This window comes from Cheilinus undulatus, linkage group 9 (genome assembly GCF_018320785.1).
Source record: "Cheilinus undulatus linkage group 9, ASM1832078v1, whole genome shotgun sequence".
NCBI lineage: Eukaryota > Metazoa > Chordata > Actinopteri > Labriformes > Labridae > Cheilinus > Cheilinus undulatus.
In genome coordinates, this window is record NC_054873.1 from 44,136,610 (window position 1) to 44,162,632 (window position 26,023).

Sequence of the window (26,023 nt, forward strand, 5' to 3'; positions counted from 1 at the left end):
GGCAACATGGCGCTGACGCCTGGCCAGCCAGTCTGCCATCGTATATTGTCTGTGCTCAGTGATACGTGAATTTGAATCATAAATCAATTCATTAAATAAATATAACGTTATCGCTGTGCTTGTTAACCTGAAGACTCACATATTTTTTGTCTACTTGTATTTCCTTATGTGGCAGACTTACGTCTATTAACACAGTGGTGACACACGGAGAAAAGAACGAGGAGTTCAAGTGACTTTTGGTATTAGAAGATGGGATATGGCAGAGGTTTTTCTGACTTCCAGTGTGAAGTGAAGGTCCTCAGATGCATCCAGATACTCTTGAAAACATGTGCTTTTGAATTATAGGCTACATTCACACTGCAGTTAAAAGTCACCTGAATTTGATATTTTTTTTTTTTTGTTTGTTTTTTTTGACAGTGTGAACAGCACAAGTGACACTGAATCTGACCTTTTCGGACCAGATTCAGGCCACTTTCATATGTGGTTCTACATCAGATACATAGTTTTGATCTTTTGAAATTTGACTGCAGTGTGAACAGCCTAAAAATAAATAAATAAATAAATAAATCTGAGAGAAAAACAAACAAACAAACAAACAGGCAGACAAACAAAAAACAAACCAGAATTGAGCACTGTAAAATATTCAGTCTCACATATGCACAGTATTTTTGAAACCATGCTTATGAACCATGTGCCCAGTTACTATAGATATAAATGATTTTTATCCCACAGGTATTGATTTTGTCTCATGTTTAAAGAACTAATGTTGTGGCTTAACCTTGGGATGGCAAAACTATCGACTGACGCATTAGCAATAAAAGAATGGGGGAGAAATGAGCCCGATCACAGTGTTGTTATATACAAAAATAAAAGTTGAGTTCACCATTTCAGATACTATACTAGTGCTGTTGTACTGTTTATTTGCTCTGTCACTTTGGTGTCATGCTTTTGGGGCTTAAAGTAAATGAACATATGAGGGTCAATTTAACTAAAGTCCATTTCAGTCAAGAAATTTGAGAAAATCTAACACAATTTTTTTTAGAAATACTTTGATATGCTTTACTTCATCATGTATAGAAACCCTTTCTGATAGTGGCTGTGATTAAATTATTTATATAACATTTGTGTTGTTTCAGTCCAACAGTCAGAGGTAAGCATCAGTACCATCACACCACAAAAAGGGTGTTTTTCAAACCAAATTATGAATACCTGTGTTTTCAAAACATTTAATTAAATTTCAAACCCAAATGTATACATGTATTTAATTTCAGGATTTTAGAGAAGGTATTTTATCATTGTTCAGACGACAACAAACATCTTTTAACAGTTTTACTGAAGTCTCTCAATAATTTCTTACATGGAAAATCATCAGTTTTCTGTTATCAGACATTAAATGTAACCACAACTGTACACTTTTCAATAAAAATTATTAGTGTGACTGTTCTTTTGATTCTTTGGAATTTTATGTAAAAAATGTGAAAAGTCAGAACAGATTGGAAATGGCATGTGACCAGGGTTGCCAGGTCTGTGTGACAAAACCAGCCCAATGGCAGATAAAAACTAGCCCAAAACAAGCCCAATGCTGAAATTCAAAATAATACAGTAAAACCTCTGCCATACTGCATATATTGCTTGAGTTCCAGCAGACATTCTGCTTTTCTGTGGGTGGCGTGTATGTCTGTGTGCCATGTTCCATGTTTACCTGCCTTTCTGCAGGTTGTTTTAGTTGTACTTGAGTGTAAATAGAGTGTTTTTTTTTCTGCTACAGGTATTAAATACTCATACACAAGACAGAGGGGCACAACTACCTACTTTCTGAAGGGTATGCAGATACATCACAGCCCCCTGCCCCCCAGCTTAGAGCTATGAGAAGCTTTTCAAAGAGCTGATGATTTATGGGTGTCTGGGTATTTATATTTCATATTTGGACATTTACTGTAGTTCTGTGACTCTGTTAACTAAAAGGGATGCTTTCTATTTTTTTCCTCTAATTTTTGATACTTTTAGCTGAAGAGGGAGGGTCTCCATGTTTTTTCTTTGCCCTGGGCCTCCAAATGGCTAAAACCGGCCCTGCCTCACACCTGCAGCTCCCCCTCACAAATCGTTCTGTCCTGCCAGTTTGTTGCTTTCATTTTTTGGTTCTGCCCTTTGACAGTATTTATCATTAGTACATTTAAGATCAAATAAAACACCCACGTTTGGACAAGTTTTACTCAATTTTACATTATTTTAAGATGTGATCGTGTGTGTTTGACACGCATGATACGATGATACGCATCACAAAAGTCGTCATCAAATAAGAGTATGGGAGAGCATTGGCAGGAAATGAGTGAAGAAATGTGTCAAAACGAGGGCATCAGAAGCTTCAACACAAGACAGCACACCCTTATGAAGGTATTATGGACTTACTGAAGAGACGCGCCACCAGCGGACTTCCTCTGTGCTCTTTTACGCAAGTTCCTCCGTCCTGGGCGGTAATAATACACAAGTTTTCATTTGAATTTGGCAGTTAAAGTCTGTCTTCTTTGTGTGGACTTATATTTATTGATGTGACTTGTTGCAGTCTTTAGGCTACTGCTGACAGTTTTCACCTTTATAGAGGATTTTTTTTTTTTTTTTAAGTAAGCCTTGTCAGAGCCATGATTCAAATGAAAGCACACTGGGGCACCTATAGTGTGTGTGTGGGGGGCGAGAGGTGAAGGAGCGGAGGGGCGCCTAATCAGAGACGTGCCTCTGTTATTGATCATATCATTTACACATGCACAAACAGCTGTTAAAGACAGAAAATGCCCACTCTAAATCATTTTACCCCCATCGCTTTGGCGCTCCCATAGCGCGGCGCCCCTATGCGCCGCATATAGTGCATACCCACTTTTTGCGCCACTGACAAGACAGAAAAAAAGTGTCTGCTCAACCCGCGGACAACAAAATCAACGTTAGTACGTTAAAAGTGGCCCAATTCAGCGGGAAAACTGCGGACCTGGCAACCCTGCATGCGACAAAACAGCATTGCAGAACAATGTTCATCTATATTATTCCTAATTCAAAGCAACATCAACTTTGAAACATTATCGTATTATTTAAACTTAAAATATGAATGCACACTGACACAGATGGGAGTAAATTTTTCCTCTTCCTGCTTTTGATGTGCTGAAACCTTCAAGCAGGTTGCAAAAGTTGGGTTTGCTGTTTGAAGCAAAACAAAGACAGTTTAACTTCAATAAAATAAAACAAAATAAAATACATAATAAGTACATACTAAAATCCTTACCCAGGGACGAAGGAAATATAGCCAAAACTATACAGAAAAGACTGTGTTTTATAACATTAACAAAAAAAAAAAAAAAAAAAAAAAAAAAAGATCTAGCATACATTGTTTCACTCTCTTTTGGTGTCAAGTAGGTGAAACGAAAATTAAAAATAAATTTGTTTTCTTGTTGTCCTTATTTCTGCATGGGACACAACTTCCATGATAGTTGAAGAATCACCCATTAAAACTGTATTATAGGTGTTAAAGGTTTTTTTTTTGTTGAAACTAAGTTTACTTTGGCCCTCTTCACCACACTATGGAGGTTTCCATTTGCAGTTAGGGTTTAAAAACATTTACAGAAATTGTTTCTGTGCCTGATCTAATTTGTCAAAAAAGAGAAAGTTCACACGGGGATTTTGGGGTACCTGACCTCTGTTAGATATTAAAATTTATGCTTATTAGAAATGTGCTTAATGCTATTAATTGCAGAGCAGGTTGGGCAAGTGGAGGGGAGACTCAGTGGAGTAGCAGAAGGACAAATATCCACTTTTTGAAATGAGTCTTTTGAGATTTTATTTGTAAATATGACATTTTTAAAGACTGGTTGGACCAGCTTGTCTTAATACATTTATAAAACCTTAAATAAATCTGTAAATGGCAACTTATTTTTATACAAACATGTTTGTCCTCATAATTGAATCAAATGGTTAAAAAAATGTCCAGGACAAAACCTTATCAGAAAATCTCAGAGATACTGTTCAGCTAATTTCTGTCAACAAACTCCTGGTTAAAGCTGAAGTGCAGTGGAGCAGTTATGTAAGACCAAGTAATGTCTGATGATTTATTGTAATGATAGTTTTAATTTATTTTTTAGTCAGCTACTGTATTTTCCTAAGTGCACATGGATTCACATTCAACTGAGAAACTTTTATTCTGATGGAATCTGCTGATGAAGATGCTAATATACAGGTAGACAGCAGTTTGATATTATGAACACTAATATCTCATGAATATTCAAGAAGTAGAAGCACACTGGAAATTAAGGAATAATATAATAGTAATGTCATGTTTACATGTTAAACTGACATCATCAAATGGTTCCTGATTATTATTAGGTTTCACCTACACCCACAGTTCAGCAACTTTTAACCATACATGGTATGTAAAGTTAAACGAAATATACAATGGAGCTTAACTACAGGTATGATAAAACACGAGAAAGCCACTATGTAAAAATGTCACTGATGTTCATTATTTACCATTTCTATTTGGTCTTTAGTTTGTTGGTTTTATTCTCTTTTTTAAATATTTATATTTAATATTAAAAAAAAGTGTGGGCACCCCTGCTCATACACAGGACTTAAAAAATGGGCCCGCTTCACCTGTGGCAGTATTTGAAACGTAGCCCAGTTTCGCGGGAAAACCGCGGACCTGGCAACCCTACATTTGTACTGGGCATGTCTCAACATGCTGTGCACTTGTCTAAACATCACTTCATACTGTAGTTACACACATTTGATAATGTTTGCCAGCTGGGTGGAGCCGCGTTGATATAAAGTGAGATACAGCCCTATGATTGCATTGAAAATAAACATGTCAGGAAGCGGTAGAAGCGGGAAGACGAGAGCCGCAGCAAAGAGCCGCTCCTCCCGTGCTGGGCTGAAGTTCCCTGTCGGTCGTGTCCACAGGCTGCTCCGTAAGGGAAAGTATTCCAAGCGTGTGGGAGCCGGAGCCAGTGTGTACCTGGCGGCTGTGCTGGAGTACCTGACTTCTGAGGTGATGGAGCTGGCTGGTAACATGGCCCGTGACAGCGGGAAGAGACGTATCATCCCCCGATACCTACAGCTGTCTGTCTGCATTGACCCGGAGCTCAACAAGTTACTGAGACGAGTGACCATCCCCGAGGGCGGCGTGGTGCCCTATCTAAATCCTGCTCTGTGGCCAAAGTGACAAACTCGTCAGACGGAGGGTTTGAGCGATATGTTGTGGTATTTAATATGTGACTGTGGCAGAGAAGAAACCCAGCGGCTCTTCTCAGAGCCACTTCAATGGTTGACATTTCCTGAAGATGATCAGACTCATTCCTGCGCCATGTATGCACATCAGCTATGACTAATGACTTATTTCATCTGTCTGGGTTGAGATAAACTCCTAACTGAACGAGGAGTGTGAGATTGTGAGCGGGATGTACGTTAATGTCCATGTGAAAGCACTGCTGCCCTGAAGGAAATAAAAGTCTAGTTACTTTACCTGGAGCGGTGTTTTCTTTAGACGTAGCACGTTTAGTTATCAAATAAAGTATGCAGTAATAGAAAAACATGTTGCCCTTAAGACGTTTGGGTGGCTCTTAAAAGAGCCGTTGTGTAAGGTTTTAATGACACAGTTTAACCTCCGAATCCGTAAAGAGTGCGTCCCTGTCTCTTGAGAGCGTAGACCACATCCATGGCGGTGACAGTCTTCCTCTTGGCGTGCTCGGTGTAGGTGACGGCATCACGGATGACGTTCTCCAGGAAAACCTTCAACACTCCGCGGGTCTCCTCGTAGATGAGACCGGAGATACGCTTGACTCCACCGCGGCGAGCCAGGCGGCGGATAGCGGGCTTGGTGATTCCCTGAATGTTATCACGGAGAACTTTACGGTGACGCTTGGCGCCTCCTTTACCGAGTCCTTTTCCTCCCTTTCCGCGTCCGCTCATTTTGATCTTAACAGTTTCAAACCGTAGTCAAACTGATATAACGCGCTGTTGAAGGGCGTGTTTATAAATCTTTTCTGCGGACGTTTGGGGAGAAATCAGCTCGCGATTAGTCCGCCATCATTTTCCTCTTCCTGTGTCAAATTCAGTTCTTTAAGCCATTGCATATCCGGTTGAAGTTTTTCAAAATTAAAGCTTGGTTTATTCTTGGGAGATGGAAAAAACCTCTAGCTCTTTATCGATTAGTAACGTTCAGAGATGTCAAAGTATTCACATTCATTACTCAAGATACGAGGGTTTAAAAAGACTTCTGTAGAAGTATCAACTCAAGCTTTTACTCAAGTAAAAGTGTAAAAGTACTGGTTTCAAAACTACTTAAAGTATAAAAGTAAAGGTAATGTAAGGGGGAAAAATGCCATGAAGGACAAAAGCCTAGGCCGTGCCACAGGGATCTATAGTGCACTACCCCACCTCCCCAAAAAACATTTTTCTAAAGGCCATGATGACCATAATGTTATATTACAGTTTTCTCAGTCACTTTGGTATATTTCTCGAATCATCCTCGACGTTTGAAAAACAGTAGGTGCATTTCTCAAAACAATTTGTACAAATAGCAAAACACCATGGATTACCTGCAAAAGCCAGTCTCTTGCTCAAAATCCTTAGTTCATCTCAAAAGTAAACATCTGTGTCAATGAACACGTCAGTGCCATCAGAATGAAAAGTCCTTGTGTCATTGTGTACAGATAGGACAGGAGGGATGGAGGGATGTTCTGATGTAAACTATGACTAGAGTTTTGATGACAATTATTGTAACTTGTAAGTTACACCTTCGTGTGTGTGGGAGATTGATTGCAAGAGACTGGACAAAATTCACATTTACGCTTTTATTGTTTGTACTGTAATTTGTTGACAGACCATGTCATTGCAATACAGAAAGGAAAAGACAGCACTGCATAGCACAAAGAAAAAAAAAAACAAGAAAAACAAAAGTAGAAATGTTAACATAGGACAGTCTTCTTAAGGAAACCTGTACATGCAGTGCTGTAGGAATTACAATGCAGTCTTCCTACACCTCCTGACGCTCCTGTCTGTTGGGCCACAAATTCTCAGCTACATCACAGTGAATATCTTCTCTTGCAATGCAGCGTGGAAAGAGTCTTTTAGAGTGTCTCATCCAGCCTCTGCAGGTATCTGCAGTGATGTCATCACTCGCTGCATCCATGGCAGCCAGAAGGGTCATCTGTGTATGTGGCTGGCGATCATATACTTTCAATCCCCATGCTGACAAAATTCCTCAATCATCAGATTCTCCTCGATCAAATTCCTTGATCATTGGTTGATGTAACGCTTCACACATTTCCCTTCATTAGAGAAAGTCAAGATTTACCTGGGAGCAATTTACTAATTCAGGACAGATTTAGGAAAAAACAGTCTAATGGAAATGTATAGAAATATGCTTGAAATATTATGACAACTTGTTTAACCATTTTGCATGTAAAGACTTATGTGATGAATTAATGCCTAAATGTTGTGGGGGGTGAGACTATTCAACAGAGACCCATTATAATACATTTTGATCAACATGACATAAGCAATTGATAATGTAGGAAACAGCAGAGAATTGTACATAATCATTTTCATGGATGTACCAAAGGATTTGCAACTGGTTCAAAGAAATGAGAAACTGCTTTTTAGATGTGCACAAGTGACACAATGATGTGAAGATTGAACAAGTAGTTTTGAGAATTTCAATTATGATCTGAGAAATGTACCAAAGTGACTGAGAAAAACCGTAAAATGTTAATGCTGAAAAATCTGGGATGCACTTGTTTCAGCTGCGTTTATGCCCATTAGAAATGAACACATTTTAGTACAATGAAAATACATTCAAGAACCAGTAAACATCTGCTGGATCTGCAGCTTCTGGGCTATCTCAGATAATTAATAGACCAACTAGAATATGTGTAAAAACAGATGGTAGCAGGTCAGCTTCTTGTATTGATCATATCTTTGTAAACAGACCTGAGTTTTGTTCTAATTCGGTATCTGTTCCAGTAGGCTGCAGTGACCATAATCTTATTGCAGTTGTAAGAAAGACAAAAGTTCCTCATCAGGTTCAAAAATAATTATGAAAAGATCCATGAGGAATTTCAATGTGTCCAAATATGAAGATGATGTCAAGAAGGCCACCTGGTCTGAGGTTTTTCTACAAAAGGATCCTGAGAAAGCTTTCCAGGTGTTTGATCAAGTTTTAATGACTATTGTTGATTATCATGCACCTATCAAAAAATGTACCGTTAGGAATATAAACAGCCCATGGTTAGATAAAGGAACAAGATCAAGCTAAACTGACAGCAATTTCATCTAACTTTAAATCTGACTGGCAAATATATTGTTGACTTAGGAACTTTGTAACTAAATTAAATAAGAAGAAAAATAAGTTATGTTATGATAATAAAATAGAAGAAACTAAACATGATAGTAAACAATTATGGAATACCTTGAACTATGTACTTGGAGGAAACACTAAATCAATTCCTGCGTATGTAGAGAGTGAAGATGCATTCTTTACAAAACCTAAAGATATAGCAAATCACCTAAATGATTATTTCCTAACTAAAATAGAAAAACTTAAAAATACTGTGCAGACACAGAACTACAACATATCCAATAAATTAATAAGTCAGATTATGGAAGCTGTCTTGGGCCACTCCTGCACACAATTTTCACTAATGACCTTCCCTCTGTTTTAGATAAGGCGAGTACCTCAATGTATGCTGATGATTCTACCATATATCTATCGGATGAAAATATTGATCATTTAAATGTTAATTTACAGAGAGAGTCACAGTCAGTGGTAGACTGGATCAGCAACAATAAACTTGTATTAAATGTACCCAAAACAACTAGCCTAGTAGTTGGAACTACTTATTGTTTATGTTCTAAACCAAAGCTTGAGCTCAGGATAAACCAGACTTTATTAAATCGGGTAGATGATGTCAAACTTCTGGGTGTTATTATAGATCAGAGACTGTCCTGGGACAAGCAGGTACAAAAACTAGTGACTAAGATGGGAAATACTTTGTCACTTATTAAGAGGTGCGCCAAGTACTCCTCACCAAAAACAGTTCTACAACTAATTCAGGCTTTGTTTTTTTGTCATCTGGATTACTGCTCTGTAGTCTGGTCCAGTATTCCATCAGCAACATTAAGAAACTACAGCTGGTCCAGAATAAGGCTGCACGTGTAGCTCTGTCATGCAGGTTTAGGTCAAATGTTAGTAAAATGCATGAAAGTCTCTCATGGGTTGAAGTTAAAAATAATTATATTCACTGATGGTTTTCTTATGGAATGTCATAACAACTAAAACTCCTATTAATTTATATGAAAAGCTCTCCTTTAGTACAGATGTACATCATCACTCTACCAGGCATGCTGTTACAGGTTGTTTTATTTTGCCTAAAGTAAGGACTTCAACAGCTCAGCGCTCAGTAACGTACAGAGCAATGCAGGAATGGAACTTGCTTCCCAATGATGTTAAACAACATAATACTCTTTATAGTTTTAAAAAATCCCTGAGAAGATATTATCACCTAAGAAACTTTAGTAGCCAATGCTAAATTTGAATACTTTGTTGAACACATGGGCTTGCTGACGTCTTTTCTTTAGAGTCACTTGGAGCAATTGTAATGTCTGTTGTCTCTGACTTTGAGTGAGTTGTAATTGTTAAATGTCTGTTCTGTTGGTGTAATGTGATGTATTGTCTTATGTTTGTATACTGTGATTTTTGATTGTATAAACTGTATTGTCACAATGTAAACTGTGGACCCCAGGAAGAATAGCTTACGGCTGATGCTTAAGCTAATGGGGATCCAAACAAACAAACAAACAAACAAACAAACAAACAAACCATATATGTGAACTCCTGAGCATTAACATGTGTTTGATGGATCGGAAGATATGATGACTAGTTGCCTATAAGTATTGGCCTCCCTGGCTACCAACCTCCTTGCTGGTGATTGGTTGGGACATTTCGCTCCAGTTCTCTTGAGTCTCTGCCACGGACATCTTCGTACTAGGCTACATACGTCTGTTATTTCCTTGCTGGAGTGTGATGTGATTTGTGTTGTGTGCAAGTGCGATGGATCGCGTACAAACCAATAGAGTGTCAGAATGGTATTATGTTTATACTTCTCATCCAACCACAATCAAATTCACTCTATCTGGATTTATCTGGATAGGTTTTTGTTTTTTGTTTTTTGTTTTTTTTTGTTGAATGATGACAAACCGGAATGAAAACAAGCTGAAATGAAATAGGAGTAATGAGGCTATTTTTAAAATGTAAGGAGTAGAAAGTACAGATAATTGCGTGAAAATGGAAGGAGTAGAAGTAAAAAGTCGGCTGAAAAAGAATTAATCCAGTAAAGTATAGATACCCCAAATTTCTACCCAAGTAAGGTAACGAAGTATTTGTACTTAGTTACTTGACACCTCTGGTAACGCTGACATTTCTGCTGAATATCTTGACTTCAGAAACACTTTTTATGTTTTTATGGTGCAGCTTTATGTTTGTGTTTACTATGAGGGTCACCATGCCTAGAGATTTAATAATTTTGGTGGCAGATATTTTATAACTGAACTAATATTTTTGACAGAGTATATGAGAACTAAATAATTTTCCAAAATTATGACTATATATCAATTTTCATTGACAAAGTGCTTTGAAATTTATGTTAAAAAAGCAAAAAGACTACAGAAATTGTAAGAAACAAGCATGCGTACATAATATTAATATGGGGGCAAATGTTTCATTTGCAGAAATGTAAATTATGTACAGGCCCATCCATTTTTTTAGGTACTGTGGGAGAAATATTGTGTGTGATGTTTTAGATATTCAAGTTAAAAGTCACACTGAACACCACACCAGTGTTAAGACATGGCTTTTGAGCCACATATGGCTCTTTTGTGATGACGCCGTGTCTACCTTGGAGAAGCAATTCCCTGTGAAAATCATGAAAAAGGGAAATTTTGACCAATTTTGATCAAGTGAAAGTCGCAATAGTCATTTTGTTTCCCACGCATATACAGTAGGCTTTAAATGCCATATTCAATTATCAGCCTTTATTTTTTGACTGTATAATTTCAATCAGAGCAATAAAAACATGGAAGATAAATTTTACTGATTGTTAGTGATATGCGATACCACTGATTTCCTTTCCGATCTGATACCAAGTAAAATTCAGGCTGGTATCGCTGATACTGATCCGATACTGATACTTGCAGTGAATTCTTAATCTTATTTAGGTTCAGCTATGTGTGTAGACTCTCAAAACAGCCTACACTAAAACTAAAGAATTAACAGTTTTCATATACTTGCCATCTCATATAAAAAGCTATGTTACCCATTGAAATTGCTATTAAAATACATAATTTAATGACAATAAAATAAATGTCACAATAATTGCATAAGTTCGTCACTACTACATTTCAAAATATTCAATTAACCATCAGTCAAAACAAATGAGACTGAAAATAATACAAGAAAAATATTTTATAGAAACAATGTTATTATCTATCTTATTTATAAAATGTTTTTCAGTTTTATCTTAGCTTTTTTTTTTTTTTTAGCCCTCAATACCTGTTTTATTGCAAGTATAATGTATATTTTAGTAACACCTAGCCTATGTAATCCACTTTAAATGTTTTACTTTACAGGTAGCCTTACTTGACTAAATCTAGGCCTACTGAATAGATGTGAGGTGATCTCAGGGACAGATTTTTACTCAAAGCTGAGCTCATGCAGTTGTTTATTGTGGCATTTATTTATTTCATTACTAATTTAATAACCTTTTTTATATTAATGAACATTTGTATAGAATAGGATTCCGTAGCTTTAAGAATGCAGGGAACTCCCGTTGTTTGATCATTAAAATGAAACCTAAGTCTAGTAGACAGACGTATATCACTACACATCTCCAACACCTCCTTATTCTTTCCATTCTTACCTGGATAGTTTCTGCCTGCAGCACTGGGACTCCGAGAGTGACGTCTGTCTCGCCCTGGCAGCACCTGTCTCTCTCCTCTCCTGCTCTCTGGATCGCCTCATCATAGTCTGTTTATGGTTGATTCTCAGATGTTTAACTGTCTTAATACTTTACTGTCTTCTCACATACATCACATGCCGCGTCGCTGCTGTTTATGGAGCTGAAATATATCCTCACATGACTGCGTTTTAGCGAGCAGCAGCACGTTGTGACCAGTGACACTCTTACAGAGCCGTATTACGCATGTGACTGACAGGCGGAAGAAGAAGTAGTTCCTACAAACTAGGAATCATTACAACAAGTTTGCGATGGTGTTTTTACTCTCCACTGTATTCCTGTTAATGGCAAACTACATTTATTAAAATATCGATATTTTGTTTGAGAATCGATTCTAAAACATAAGTCTCTGGTATCGGAGGGATCGATATTTCGGTATCGATCCGCACATCACTACTGATTGTTGAGAAAAGGGACAAGACGTGTTCTGAACCTGACTTTGTTTTACTATATTTTTGAAGCAGATGTTTGTGAACGTTGAGGTCAAAACTAGCAGTTGTGTGAAGGAACAAATGTGAAGTACATTTTTGTTCTCTGAAATATGACTTTTGCTTACCATCTTGACATTTTCAACTTTGTCAGAACACAAAAGATTTAGTTTTTATTGATTCAAGATGAATGAAGTTTTCAGTGATAACACTGGTATTCATTAATGATTTAAAAGCTTTGTTTCCCTAGTGTTTTTTTTTCCATCGTTACAATTAACTCTTTAATAAATGCTCCTTTCATATTTATTATCTAGTACTTTACTTTAGCTTAATTAACTGAAGGATATTGTGGGTCCTGTAGGGGACAAGAGCCTAAAATCCCACAGCACTGATGATTAAAGTAACATAGAACGTAAAAAGGATAATGCTCTTTGTTTTAGGTGGGTGGCTCTTAAAAGAGCCTTTGCGTTGAATGTAGCGGGCTTGGTATTATCAAGTCTACTTCTTAGCGGCCTTCTCACCCTTCTTGGGCAGCAGACAAGACTGGATGTTGGGCAACACACCTCCCTGAGCGATGGTGACTCCTCCCAGCAGCTTGTTGAGCTCCTCGTCGTTGCGGACAGCCAGCTGCAGGTGACGGGGGATGATCCTGGTCTTCTTGTTGTCCCGGGCAGCATTGCCAGCCAGCTCGAGGATCTCAGCGGTCAGGTATTCGAGCACAGCCGCCAGGTAGACGGGGGCTCCGGCTCCCACACGCTCGGCATAGTTTCCCTTGCGGAGCAGTCTGTGAACACGACCGACCGGGAACTGGAGCCCGGCACGGGAGGAGCGGGTTTTTGGCTTGCCTCTGACTTTTCCGCCTTGCTTGCCTGCACCTCTTCCAGACATGATGATATTGTTGGTATTCACCGATAAATAAACAAACTTGTTGTTAGATTTCAGTGGCGAACAGATGAGTCTATGAGTATATAAATCCCCAGAGCTCCGCCTAGCCGGTCTGTTATTGGTCAGACTGAGCGTATGTACTTTTGTCCAATCAGAAAGCAAAACGTTTCTGTCTTTACAGAGCAGCTGCTCTGTGTAAATTTATCATAGACATTAGGCAACTTCCTCCATCGTTCTCCTGTGATTTTCCAAAATAAAAGACCCCACCATTTAAGTCCGAAAGGTTGAAACAAAGAGAAGAGACACTTTTCTGTTTAACCCTTGTGCCCTCCTCGGGCATTTTTGGCCATTTTTTGCAAGTTTGTTTTTTTTAAACTTGTGATCATTTTGTCAGTTTTACAGCATGTGGCATGAATTTCTACAGGAACTTTTCTTTCTCGTTGAATTTTTGAAATCCAACATGTTTTACTCTTAAATGTCATTCAACTCTCAACAAATTTTGTACCCTCTTCACACCTTCGTGGCCAAAAATGTACACGTACAAAACACTGCCATTAAATCAGCATACATCAATATTTTTTCCACTTTTTTTTCATAAATCTCTTTAACACCTTCAGACCTGCTCAAAACTACCAAACATTCAATTATTTTCAAGATTTTAACCCTTTAAATGCCAGTTTGATTATTTGAAAAATTTCCATTTTTTTCCTGCATAAAAACACAAAAAGTGGATTATTTTCCATAAAATTAAAAGTGGAAAGATGGGGCTTTGGTGCTGATAAGAGTCTTGGATGGGTCAAAGATTAGCAACAAAATTGATTTGATTGCACTTGCATTTTTTTTTTTTTTTTTTTTTTTTGTAGTGCCAGCTGTAACATTTACTACCCTCTTTACACCTTCGAGGCAAAAATGTATATGTACAAAAAAAGACTGCTATTAAATCAGCATACATCAATATTTTTTTCTACTTTTCTTTCATAAGTATAAAAAATTTGTATGACTTAACAAGGACATTTTGTGACAGTGTCACCTAAAAAATACATTTAACTGAGTTTATCTAAAAGTATTGTACTGAAAGTATATCATGGAAAAACAGCTGATAAAATTTGGATCATAAATTGATTCTTTAAAATTAGTGTAATGTTATCGCTCTGCTTGTTAGTCCAAAAACTCACATGTTGTTTGTCTACTTGCATTTCCTTATGTGGCAGACCTTCCTCTATTAATGTGGCGGCAACGCACAAAGAAACCAACAATGACGATGTTAAGTTCAAATGGCTTCCGGTATTAGAAGACAGGATTTGGCGATGCTCATCCGACTTCCGGTGTGAAGTCGAGGTCCTCTGCTGCATCCAGGTATTCTTGCTCAAAAGTGCTCGGATGTGGACTAGCTTGTGTTTTTTTTTTGTTAAAGTGGGACTTTAAGCTTATATTAAATTTATAAAGACTGATATAAAATCTTTCTATTTGCCGTAATCAACTCACGTTGAATATGTTCTAGGGGAAATGTTAATTAAATGTGAAACACTAAATTTATTTAGAGTTGTTTATTTCATGGTCATATATTCTAAACATTTAAAGGTTTTCTGTTTTCCTTAAAAGACCCCCTTGTGTGTTTAATGCTGAGTTGCTTTTTCATTCTTCTTCAGTTGAAATTACAAAAAACAGTGGCATGACTGTTAAATTTATGTACAACTGTTAATTTGACAAACAGATGAAACCTTGATTGATTTATGTCCTTATTTTTTACATGTCAACAAAAGATAATAAATATTTGACAAAGAAAAGCAGTGTAAGTTAAAAAAGAAGTACAAAAATTACCATCTGACACATCCAACATGAGACGAACAAAACATGTTAAAAAAAGAGTAGGATGAAGTTTACACGTTTTTATATCCTACCTCTTATTTATTTTTCAATAGAACGCACACTACATCTCAAAAGCATTCACTCACCCATCCAAATAATTGAAATCAGGTGTTCCAATCATTTCCATGGCCACAGGTGTATAAAATCAAGCACCTAGGCATGCAGACTGTTTCTACAAACACCTGTGAAAGAATGGGTCGCTCTCAGTAGCTCAGTGAATTCCAGCGTGGTACTGTGATAGGATGCCACCTGTGCAACAAGTCCAGTGGTGAAATTTCCTCGCTCCTAAATATTCCACAGTCAACTGTCAGTGGTGTTATAACAAAGTGGAAAGGATTGGGAACAACAGCAACTCAGCCACGGAGTGGTAGGCCATGTGAAATGACAGAGTAGGGTCAGTGGATGCTGAGGCAACTTTCTGCAGAGTCAATGGCTACAGACCTCAGATTGGCGTTCAGATTAGCTCAAGAACAGTGTGTAGAGAGCTTTCTGGAATGGGTTTCCATGGCCGAGCAGCTGCATCCAAGCCATACATCACCAAGTGCAATGTAAAGCGTCAGATGCAGTGGTGTAAAGCACGCTGCCACTGGACTCTAAAGCAATGGAGATGCAACGAATCGTGATTCTCCATCCACCAATCTGATAGACAAGTCTGGGTTTGGCGGTTGCCAGGAGAACGGTACTTGTCTGACTGCATTGTGCCAAGTGTGAAGTTTGGTGGAGGGGGGATTATGGTGTGGGGTTGTTTTTCAGGAGCTGGGCTTGGCCCCTCAGTTCCAGTGAAAGGAACTCTGAATGCTTCAGCATACCAAGAGATTTTGGACAATTTCATGCTCCCAGCTTTGTGGGAACAGTTTGGGGATGGCCCCTTCCTGTTCCAACATGACTGTGCACCAGTGCACAAAGCAAGGTCCATAAAGACATGGATGAGAGAGTTTGGTGTGGATGAACTTGACTGGCCTGCACAGAGTTCTGACCTCAACCCGACAGAACACCTTTGGGATGAATTAGAGCAGAGACTGAGAGTCAGGTCTTCTCGTTCAACATCAGTGTGTCACCTCACAAATGTGCTTCTGGAAGAATGGTCAAAAATTCCCATAAACACACTCCTAAACCTTGTGGAAAGCCTTCCCAGAAGAGTTGAAGCTGTTCTAGCTGCAAAGGGTGGACCAACGTCATATTAAACCCTATGGATTAAGAATGGGATCAATTTCATATGCGAGTCAAGGCAGGTGAGCAAATACTTTTGGCAATATAGTGTATCTAACATAATAATCTACCCTGTATCCATACCAGAGGAAAACAAAGAAAAAGAAAATCCAACAAGTTACCCCACTCGCTCCTTTTCTTTTTATCTTTTCAACATTTTATTTTCATACAACTTCATGAACTGAATTAGGTGTTTGCTTTGTTTGAATTAAGTTTCCAATCACTCTTACCTTCATTGTTATTAAAGGATATTTTTTTTTCATGGTTTCCCCTCATGTCATATTCACACTCTGTTGAATTTTTTGGATACCTGTCAGGAGTAATGCTTTTCATGCTTCACACATGATTTGTGCTGTGATAAATTCAATCGGATTTATTCATTTTAACACGTGATTTAGATAAAGATTGGTATTTCTATTTCTGATGACCTGCAAATATCATTTGTGTAAAGTATGAACAATTTCAGGCCCTTGAAGAACTCCAGAGTAAATCTCCAGATGTAGACTTATGTTCACCCATACTTACAAACTTGCAACTTTGTCTGATTTTCAAAAAGCTACTCATCCAGATCATTTCTACACTCCTAATAACATCTCTCCAGAGTAATAATTTATGATTCACATTGGTATATGCTTTTTTTTAAATCAATAAACACTCCACTGGCACTAGACATGTCTAATTTGAAATTTCTTCTGTCAATTCAATGAGTGCTATGGATGTTGATCTATCAGACCTGAGTTAATAGTTGCTGTCACAATAAAGTCATGTAATCTTGTGAGAAATGAAAGAAATAGGTCTACATTTTAATACATTTTCAAAATAAGATGACATTTGTAACACTTTAAATGAACCATAAATGAAAAACCTCATCTATTTTCAAATGTTTCTATCAACATTTATAATATGCCAACAACTTTTGAATGAATAACTTGTTTAAATTAATTTTCCAGTACTTTACTTCTTCATAAGTAAATTATAACCAAAGTCACTGTACTCTTGCTTGAGTATAATAATCTTGTGCTTTCCTCTGATTCCTGAGGGTCTTATGATGATGGGTGGAACTTCCAGTGAAACAGCAGAAGTAGAAAAATGCTTACCAGCCATGGCGGTTTAACCACCAACGGCAGTTATAAGCTGTAAATCATTCTTTGTGAAATGTCTGGAATCTGTTGCTCAATTCTCATAACCAGATGAAGTTAAATTTGTGTTTAAAACATGCTGCTCACTGTCTGAATGCATCAGGAATTCAGTGCCTTTAAAGAAAAAATACAGAATTTCAGATTTAAGATCTGAATCAGTTATCCATGAGAATCATGGAAATTAGTAATAACACATGCTAAAAGATGGACACGTATTTGAAATAATTTCAGAACACTGATATGTCCTCCTGAAACATTTCAGCACTTTGAAGATAAAACATTGCCTACTGGATATGATGACAATATCATACATCAATAAAACAGGCTTGAGAAATTCAATGACACATCACTTTAAACAAACACATCATTTTAGATGATGTATTAAACATGAAATTTATCCCACTTAGTAATGTTCAGGTATCTTTATTTTTCTTACCTTTCTCTTGTGTATAGCCTGATGCTATGATCTCTAATACGTTCTAATCGAAGATAAAGCAAATGATGAAATAAATCATAATGAGCCCAGTAGAATATTTGCTCTTTCAGTCAGAGTGTGTGGCTCTTAGAAGAGCCGTTGGTTTATAGTTTTCTCCATATGTGGTTTACTTGGAGCTGGTGTACTTGGTGACAGCCTTGGTACCCTCAGACACGGCGTGCTTGGCCAGCTCTCCGGGCAGCAGCAGGCGGACAGCAGTCTGGATCTCCCTGGAGGTGATGGTGCAACGCTTGTTGTAGAGAGCCAGACGGGAGGCCTCACCAGCGATGCGCTCAAAGATGTCATGGACGAAGGAGTTCATGATGCTCATGGCCTTAGAGGAGATGCCGGTGTCAGGGTGGACCTGCTTCAGGACCTTGTAGACGTAGATAGCATAGCTCTGCTTCCTGGCCTTTCTCCTCTTCCTGCCGTCCTTGGACTTCTTGGGCAAAGCTTTCTTGTTGCCCTTCTTTGCAACACTCTTTCCGCCTTCAGGCATTGTCACAGTCAAAGTTGTTTTCTGTTGATATAGCTAATAAAGGAAGCACTGGCTGATTTTATACATCTCTGATGCAAAGTGAGCTGCATTGTCTCCACTCTACAATTGGCTGATCTGGAGATGATTGCATCACTGACAGCGGAAGTCAGACAAAGTTTGGTGGGCCTGATAAGTTGAACTGTGGTTTGGCGGTTTAACAGTTGAGGATAAATGTGTTGAAACATGTTTATGAGAAGAGTAGAGAGTGTTACAAAAACATTTACCCCATGTTAGAGAGACAATTCACCCTTTATCCAATATTTACCTGATATTATCGACCAAATATCACACAGCTTCGGCTGATAAAATGTGGGACACATTGTGTTTTCCTTCAGCTTTCTGTGGAAGACATGGATTATGTAATAAGTCTTAGGAAGTGATCTTTTTTGGCTCAACTGTTAGAAAACATGATGTTATATCTGAGACCCTACTATTAAATCCTGACTACTTCAAGGCACCACAACTGTCCTGTATAAGATTTCTGTTAGGACCAATTCTAGCTATTTGCTTTACATAAATTTGGAGATTTTCAATCCCTAACTGTAACTGGAATCATAGACAATGTAGGTCTAAGTGGTTAACTTTACATCCAAAGCAGACTAATCCTCTATAAAACATTTGCCCCAACAATATAGTTTTAGTATGTTTATTTCTGCAATAATCCCTTTTACTTTTAGCCTCCATCTACTATAATGAAGTACAGCAGCGAGTTAAACAGTGCAATGGTGCCATGCAGTGTAAAAAACATGTGAAATTATATATAGTTTTGACCTGACTACTGTATACACTTGAAGCTACAGTCGCTAGAAAAAGTATGTGAACCCTTTGAGATTTCTTGGATTTCTGCATAAATTGGTCATCAAATGTGTTTCAATCTTCATCTAAGTCACAACAATAGACAAACACAGTCTGCTTAAACTGATACTGCACAAAAAATGATATGTTTTTATGTTTTTATTGATCAAACTATTTAAACACTCACAGTGCAGGGTGGCAAAAGTATGTGAACCCCTAGGCTAATGACTTCTGCAAGAGCTAATTGGAGCCAGGAGTCAGCCAACCTGGAGTCCAATCAATGTGATGAGATTGGATGTGTTGGTTAAAGCTGTCCTGCTGTATAAAAAACACACACCAGTGTTGAATTTGCTGTTCTCAAGAAGCATTGCCTGATGTGAACCACGCCTGGCACAAAAGAGCTCTCAGAAGACCTACGATCAAAAATTGTTGACTTGCACGAAGTTGGAAAGGGTTACAAAAGTATCTCTTAAAGTCTTGATGTTCATGTGTCCATGGTAAGACAGACTGTCTACAAATGGAGAAGGTTCAACACTGTTGCTACTCTCCCTAGGTGTGGTCGTCCTGTAAAGATGACTGTAAGAGCACAGCGCAGAATGCTCAATGAGGTGAAGAAGAATCCTAGAGTGTCAGCTAAAGACTTACAGAAATCTCTGGCACATGCCAACATTTGTGTTGACAAATCTACAATAAGTAAAACATTAAACAAGAACGGAGTTCATGGGAGGACACCACGGAGGAAGCCACTGCTGTCCAAAAAACACATTGCTGCACGTTTGAAGTTTACAAAAGAGCACCTGGATGTTCCACAGCACTACTGGCAAAATATTCCGTCCATAGATGAAACCAAAATTGAGTTGTTTGGAAGGAACACACAACATTATGTGTGGAGAAAAAAAGGCACAGCACACCAACATCAAAACCTCATCCCAACTGTGAAATATGGTAGAGGGGCCATCATGGTTTGGGGCTGCTTTGCTGCCTCAGGGCCTGGACAGATTGTGGTCATTGACGGAAAAATGAATTCCCAATTTTATCAAGACATTTTACAGGAAAACTTAAGACCACCTGTCTGCCAACTGAAGCTCAACAGAGGATGGGTGATGCAACAGGACAACGACCCAAAGCATAAAAGTAAATCAACAACAGAATGGCTTCAACAGAAGAAAATACACCTTCCTCAACTCGATTGAGATGCTGTGGCATGACCTCAAGAGAGCGATGCATACCAGACATACCAAGAATATTGCTGAACTGAAACAGTTTTGTAAAGAGGAATGGTCCAAAATTCCTCCTGACCATTGTGCAAGTCTGATCTGCAACTACAGGAAACATTTGGTTGAATTGCTGCCAAAGGAGGGGCAACCAGTAATTAGCCTCGGGGTTCACATACTTTTTCCACCCTGCACTGTGAGTGTTTACATGTTTAGTTCAATATAAATATGAAAACATATTTTTTGTGCAGTATTAGTTTAAGCAGACTGTGTTTGTCTATTGTTGTGAATTAGATGAAGATCGGAACACATTTGATGACCAATTTATGCAGAAATCCAAGAAATCTCAAAGGGTTCACATACTTTTTCTAGCGACTGTATACATGAGAGAAGGGGTGGACTGGGGGGAAAAGGGGCCCGGGAGTCATTGCCAGACCGGCGGTACGGGGAACCAGCCAGCTAGCAGCACAAGTTTCATGTAACTTGATGAAAAATCTATGCATTTAGTGTTTTGACCATAATTCATACAGTTATCAATAACCTGAAGAAGCCCTGAGTAGCCTATAAAAACATCACAAACTTACGTAGTGATTTAATGCCTACAGATCCTTGATTTAGTAACATAAGGATCCACCAATTTGCCAGGCTGTTGGACTTTGGGATTACATTGACTATCTATACCCTGAATAAACCACTAGAGGGAACATAATTACAACAAAAAAATGTCCTATTTAAAACTAGAGTCAGCTGACATTTGAAAACTAAAAACTGGAAATGTGAAAAATCCCAATAAGGCCACCAGTTTGGACATTCACTGGGCTCTGCCTACTCAAGCACCTTTCCTCTACTTTTTGGTCCTTGCCAATAAACAAGCTAGTCAGTCAGTGCCAGTCTGCCTCACTATCCAGCTCTTGATAACGTGGAAAAGAGGGATGCAAGGTGCATTGCAATTCAACAAAAGTATAAAGAGTACTCATCCATATGTTGCTTTTGAAGGCTGGGTTGAAGTGGTTTATGTTGACAATGGGTCCACAGTCCTCTCTGATGTCCCCTCTGGACCATACATGCTGGTCTATCAGGATGAGAGACACAAAATATGTCGCACACATTACTGGTGTTATACTGATACAACATCCTGACCTGAAGCCATCATTAATCATTATGCCCTAATGACATTTTTGAAGTTTTGAATTTATAATTTATTACTCAACTTTGACTGTGACTTTTCCTTGGCCATGATTTTTGAGGAATTGGGTTTTTCTTTTAATCTTCTGAATTGTATTTTGACCATGAGAAAATTCTGCACCCATTTCTAGTGATGTGTCCTTCCATGTCCAGGCTTTGAAGTACATGTCGAGAAATCCAAGAAGACTTTGGTGAAGCGTGTATCGAGGCTTATGTAGATGAGGTATGTGGTGACGTTCGAAGCCGTGCGAGCCAGTTGTACAACATGACTGGTTCACAGGTTTGGCGTGCAATTCAAAATATAAGTGGCAGCAAAGCACAATGGATCCCCCTCACATTTTGTGAACTTGGGACTCTGAAGCATGTTCCCTTTTAACTCCATCATTGTATCATAAAGATTGACACCCAAATGGTACATTATTCATATCTTCTGCATTGGCATCACAAACATCAGTCATTCATCTTTTTATCATTTATTCAATACAAAGCGTCACACACAAAAGCCATGGATTTATTATAATCGAGGCAGCAGTCTCAGGACTGCAGGTTCAGGGCCCTAGAAACAGGACTCTGCTTGAGCACATGTGAAAAGTTGATGATTATTTGTTTGAATACAGATTGCTAGCTACTACTACTGTTAACGACAGCGATGAGCGGTAGACAGAGCGCAAGTATTTGATAAGCTACAGTGCTTAACAAATTTATTAGACCACCTGTCATATTTGTCTTAGAGACCACCTAGCATCATGAAGTGCTTTAATGCGGACTGTTTTATTCTCAGTGAGCTCTCCACGTTTTACCATTTTGAACAGGAATGAGGAATTTCAAACTGAATTCACCCAAATTTGAGCCGGCTCACTGGGCTTCTCTGAGAAGTCAGAAATTAATCAAGCATACGTAACATTCAACCACTAAAACAAATTTTTCTGTTCAGGAATGCAAGTAAATAACCATAATTTGACATATTAATCAAGAAATAATAATGTGCTTTACTATTTTTTAGTTTTTATGTAAATCAATAAGTTTGAAAATTCATGGATAACAATAATGATATTTTAGCATTAAAAATATCATTTGGGTTAAAGAGCTTCTACATATTGGTGTATTAACCATTGCAGAAACATAAAAAATGATTTTGGTAATTACCAATGCTGTTAATTTATAGGGTAGCTGTGGCATAAACCTTACTTTGGTTAGGGTTAGGGTGGTCTAATAAATTTGTTAATTACTATAAGTTTGATCTGTTTGAAATAAGACAAATTTCATTCAAGCAAAATGATCAACATGTTGTAGCATGGGATTGTGTAACATAATTGACAAGACAACATTACTGACAGTAAGGGAACTAATGTTGTCTTATCAATAATGTTATCAATAATGTTAGACGGGTCATTAAAAACTAAATTCAGCTCAAATTACCCTAAATATTATATTTGTATTTCTTTGCATTTCTCCCTGAAGCCTTTGGCAAGCCCTGTACCCCACTTATCCCCTGGTTCTTGTTCTAAACGCTGTTCTCTTGTTTTCATGTTGTATTAAGTGGAAAATGAAGAAGAGTTTGGAAAAACAGTTTGTGAATTTAATGGGGGATCAAAGACTTTGGGTAAACAACAACTTACCATATATAAAACTGTTTATACATGAATGTACATAAAATGGAAAAAAAAAACATTTATCACGAAAAAGTACTTAAAGTTCCCTTCAAATTCCTGCATATCAAAGTCGTGTTAGCTCAGGCACATTAATTAATTGCAATGCTCATTGATTTTGCTGGGTGGCGCTGTAGTAAAAAACACGGGTCCTGGTTCTATGGACCTGAAACTGTGGTCCATCTGAACATGCTATTACTTGTTCAATTGCAATGCTCCTCCACTTCACTGGGTGGCGCTGTTGTGATAAAACACAGGTTCTAGTTCTATGGTCCTGACCTGCTGCCTGCGCCTGCAGATAAGGGGTCCGTTCGGACAGTCCATTTTGCTTAGGAAGGTTCCTAACTGAGTGAACGACCCAGAAGTATTTTAATGTCGGCCATGATAAAGGCCGTTCGAATTCTCTAACTGAAAAGGAAATGAGCTTCATTACTTCCTTTATTTTCTCCTTTAGCCTAGGAAACACTGGACTATCCTTAACCAAAGGAGAGATGAAAAGATGACCCACAATTCTTTGTGTAAACTTCATTTAAAGTGACGCAAATATTGACCGCTCATCAAACCAAGCGATCAACTTGACTTTAACTTGACTCCTAGCCCCGATTTTAACTGTAAAATTCACTGTCAAACTTATGATACATGTGATAAACTGAAGGCAGTAGGGATGAAAAGAGGAACATTGCAGACATGAAAACTACATTATTCCACTTATGGTAATGATTTCATTTCTTCTCATTTCCATTTCTATCCAAACAGTAGACCGATCAGTCAGTATTTTAAAACTGCATTTGTTTTTCTATTTTGAAATATTAAAGTAAATATGATAAACAATTCTAAATCACATCCAATTAAAGCGATAAAGTCAGCGTGTTGCCATATTGTTATTATTATTATATTTATCATCATAGTTATGCAAGTAAGACGTGGTTTATAGAGTTTTCACATAACGAGCTGACAGAAAGACAGAACCAGAGTAGACTAATAAAATTAACAGAGATGAGAAAATTAAAGAAAATGGATAGGTAGAGAATAAAACGAAACTATTTAATATCGCTGTAAAACAAAAGGACTTGAACACTATTCGTATAGTCATATTGACTTTGCAGAGAGTTGAGATTAAGATAAATGTTTCTGCTGTTCTAGATGTTCACAGTCACAGTTCCTCGCCCTGAGAAGACTTTAGGATATCAAAATCTTAATGAGCTCATATTTATCACTGAGGTTTTATGTTTCATTTGCCGCACATAAAAACAAAGATCACACCGAGTGCTGGATATGAATACTGCTCTTGAATTGTTGTAGTGTAAAATTTTGTCCATGAGTGTGTCTGTGTGTAACAAAATCAGAGAACAATTTCTTATGGAAGAAAAATGCAATGTAGCAAACTCAAAGACATCTATAACACCTGTATGTTTTTACTCCAGGCCAAAATATAAATCATGATTTTTATCATGTTATATGCATTTATCGAGAAAGTAGGACTTCAAAGGCTGAGACAGACAGATTTGTGTCTATGCAGGTTTTGTTGCTCATGATCAGGGTGGAAGCTGATATATATACAGAGAAAGCAATATTCATAACTGATATTTCTGTGGATTTCCCCATTTACAAAATCTGTTGTTAAAAGAAAATGTGAAAGGTTTTCTCAGCATAAGGCTAAAAAAATTAAGTCATATTTAAATTTTTAGTTGAACAGTCTGCACAAATCTGTCATTTACTAAAACAAAGATTGCTGAGTAGGTAAGTCAAAGTAATAAAAAGCAATGTGAATCATCATGCATCATTACCTCACTCAGGTAGAAATTTCTGTAGCAGCTCACACCATCTATGTTGTTGTGACTATTCAGCATCTTTAAAACATCCTCATGAGTATAAAGTCCTCAAGGTGCTGTTTAGAGAGAGCTCCTGAGCCTGTTTTTAAAGAATTTCAGGGTTGAAAAGCATCATTCGCATGATACATGTGTGACAGACAGGGTGAGCACGAACCTGTATGTAGACCAATGATGTGGTATGCATCTGTAAGGAGGTCGTATGGCCTCAGAACACGGTAGCAACATGATGGGCGGTCCTTGCAAGATGAGCACTTTTTGTAAACCATCTCTGCCTCAACTTCTGCATCCTCTGTCGTCTTGGTTTTGTGATCATCAAATACAAAGAGTGCCATTTTTGAGGAATCGCTGGTGGATGCTCTCTAAAACTGTGTCCATGATCAGACTATGTACATCAGTTTCATTTGATTTTCAGCATCAGTCACAGCCTCATCTCTCCAGGCATGGATTTCTTCTTTCTGCCACGTTTCTGTGGCAGAGAGGCCTCAGCCTTGAGTTCAGTCTCCTCATTTTCCTCCTCTGTTTGGTTGTTGGCCCACTGGACAAATGTGTCAGCTGCTGTCTTGACTCTCTGAAAATCTCTGCTCATATCTTTCAGCTGTGTTTTTGCAGTCACAGTGATTCGATGAGCTGTCAGGATGTCCATTCCACTTGTCTGGAGGTATTTTGAGACTGGTGAGGTGATGAATCTCACTGCATTGACCGGTGCAGTGGTGCTGATGGTCTTCACAGCTTTAATAGGTGAGAGGGTGTGGAGGACG

At 38.0% G+C, this 26,023-nt stretch overlaps 4 protein-coding genes across 4 annotated transcripts in view; 1 reads left to right on the plus strand and 3 right to left on the minus strand.

Moving 5' to 3' along the window:
* Nucleotides 1-4,457: 4,457 nt before the first annotated feature.
* On the plus strand, nt 4,458-5,499 carry LOC121514860 (histone H2A-beta, sperm-like). Its single transcript, XM_041795242.1, has one exon. It carries the CDS (start codon nt 4,823-4,825, stop codon nt 5,198-5,200), a length of 378 nt encoding a protein of 125 aa, XP_041651176.1. The 5' UTR covers nt 4,458-4,822; the 3' UTR covers nt 5,201-5,499.
* Nucleotides 5,500-5,624: 125 nt separating this feature from the next.
* The window catches only part of LOC121514831, a 72,640-nt gene continuing 52,241 nt past the window's right edge, over nt 5,625-26,023 (minus strand). Inside the window, exon 7 of the mRNA XM_041795201.1 lies at nt 5,625-5,952. Within this exon, the coding sequence (XP_041651135.1) occupies nt 5,635-5,952 (318 nt within the window). The 3' untranslated portion in view covers nt 5,625-5,634. The remainder of the gene's footprint in view (nt 5,953-26,023) is intronic.
* On the minus strand, nt 12,926-13,375 carry LOC121514872 (histone H2A-like). Its single transcript, XM_041795255.1, has one exon. The coding sequence runs from the start codon at nt 13,361-13,363 to the stop codon at nt 12,974-12,976; it is 390 nt and encodes a 129-aa protein (XP_041651189.1). The 5' UTR covers nt 13,364-13,375; the 3' UTR covers nt 12,926-12,973.
* Nucleotides 16,408-18,717, minus strand: LOC121514863 (late histone H2B.L4-like). Its single transcript, XM_041795245.1, has one exon. It carries the CDS (start codon nt 18,549-18,551, stop codon nt 18,180-18,182), a length of 372 nt encoding a protein of 123 aa, XP_041651179.1. The 5' UTR covers nt 18,552-18,717; the 3' UTR covers nt 16,408-18,179.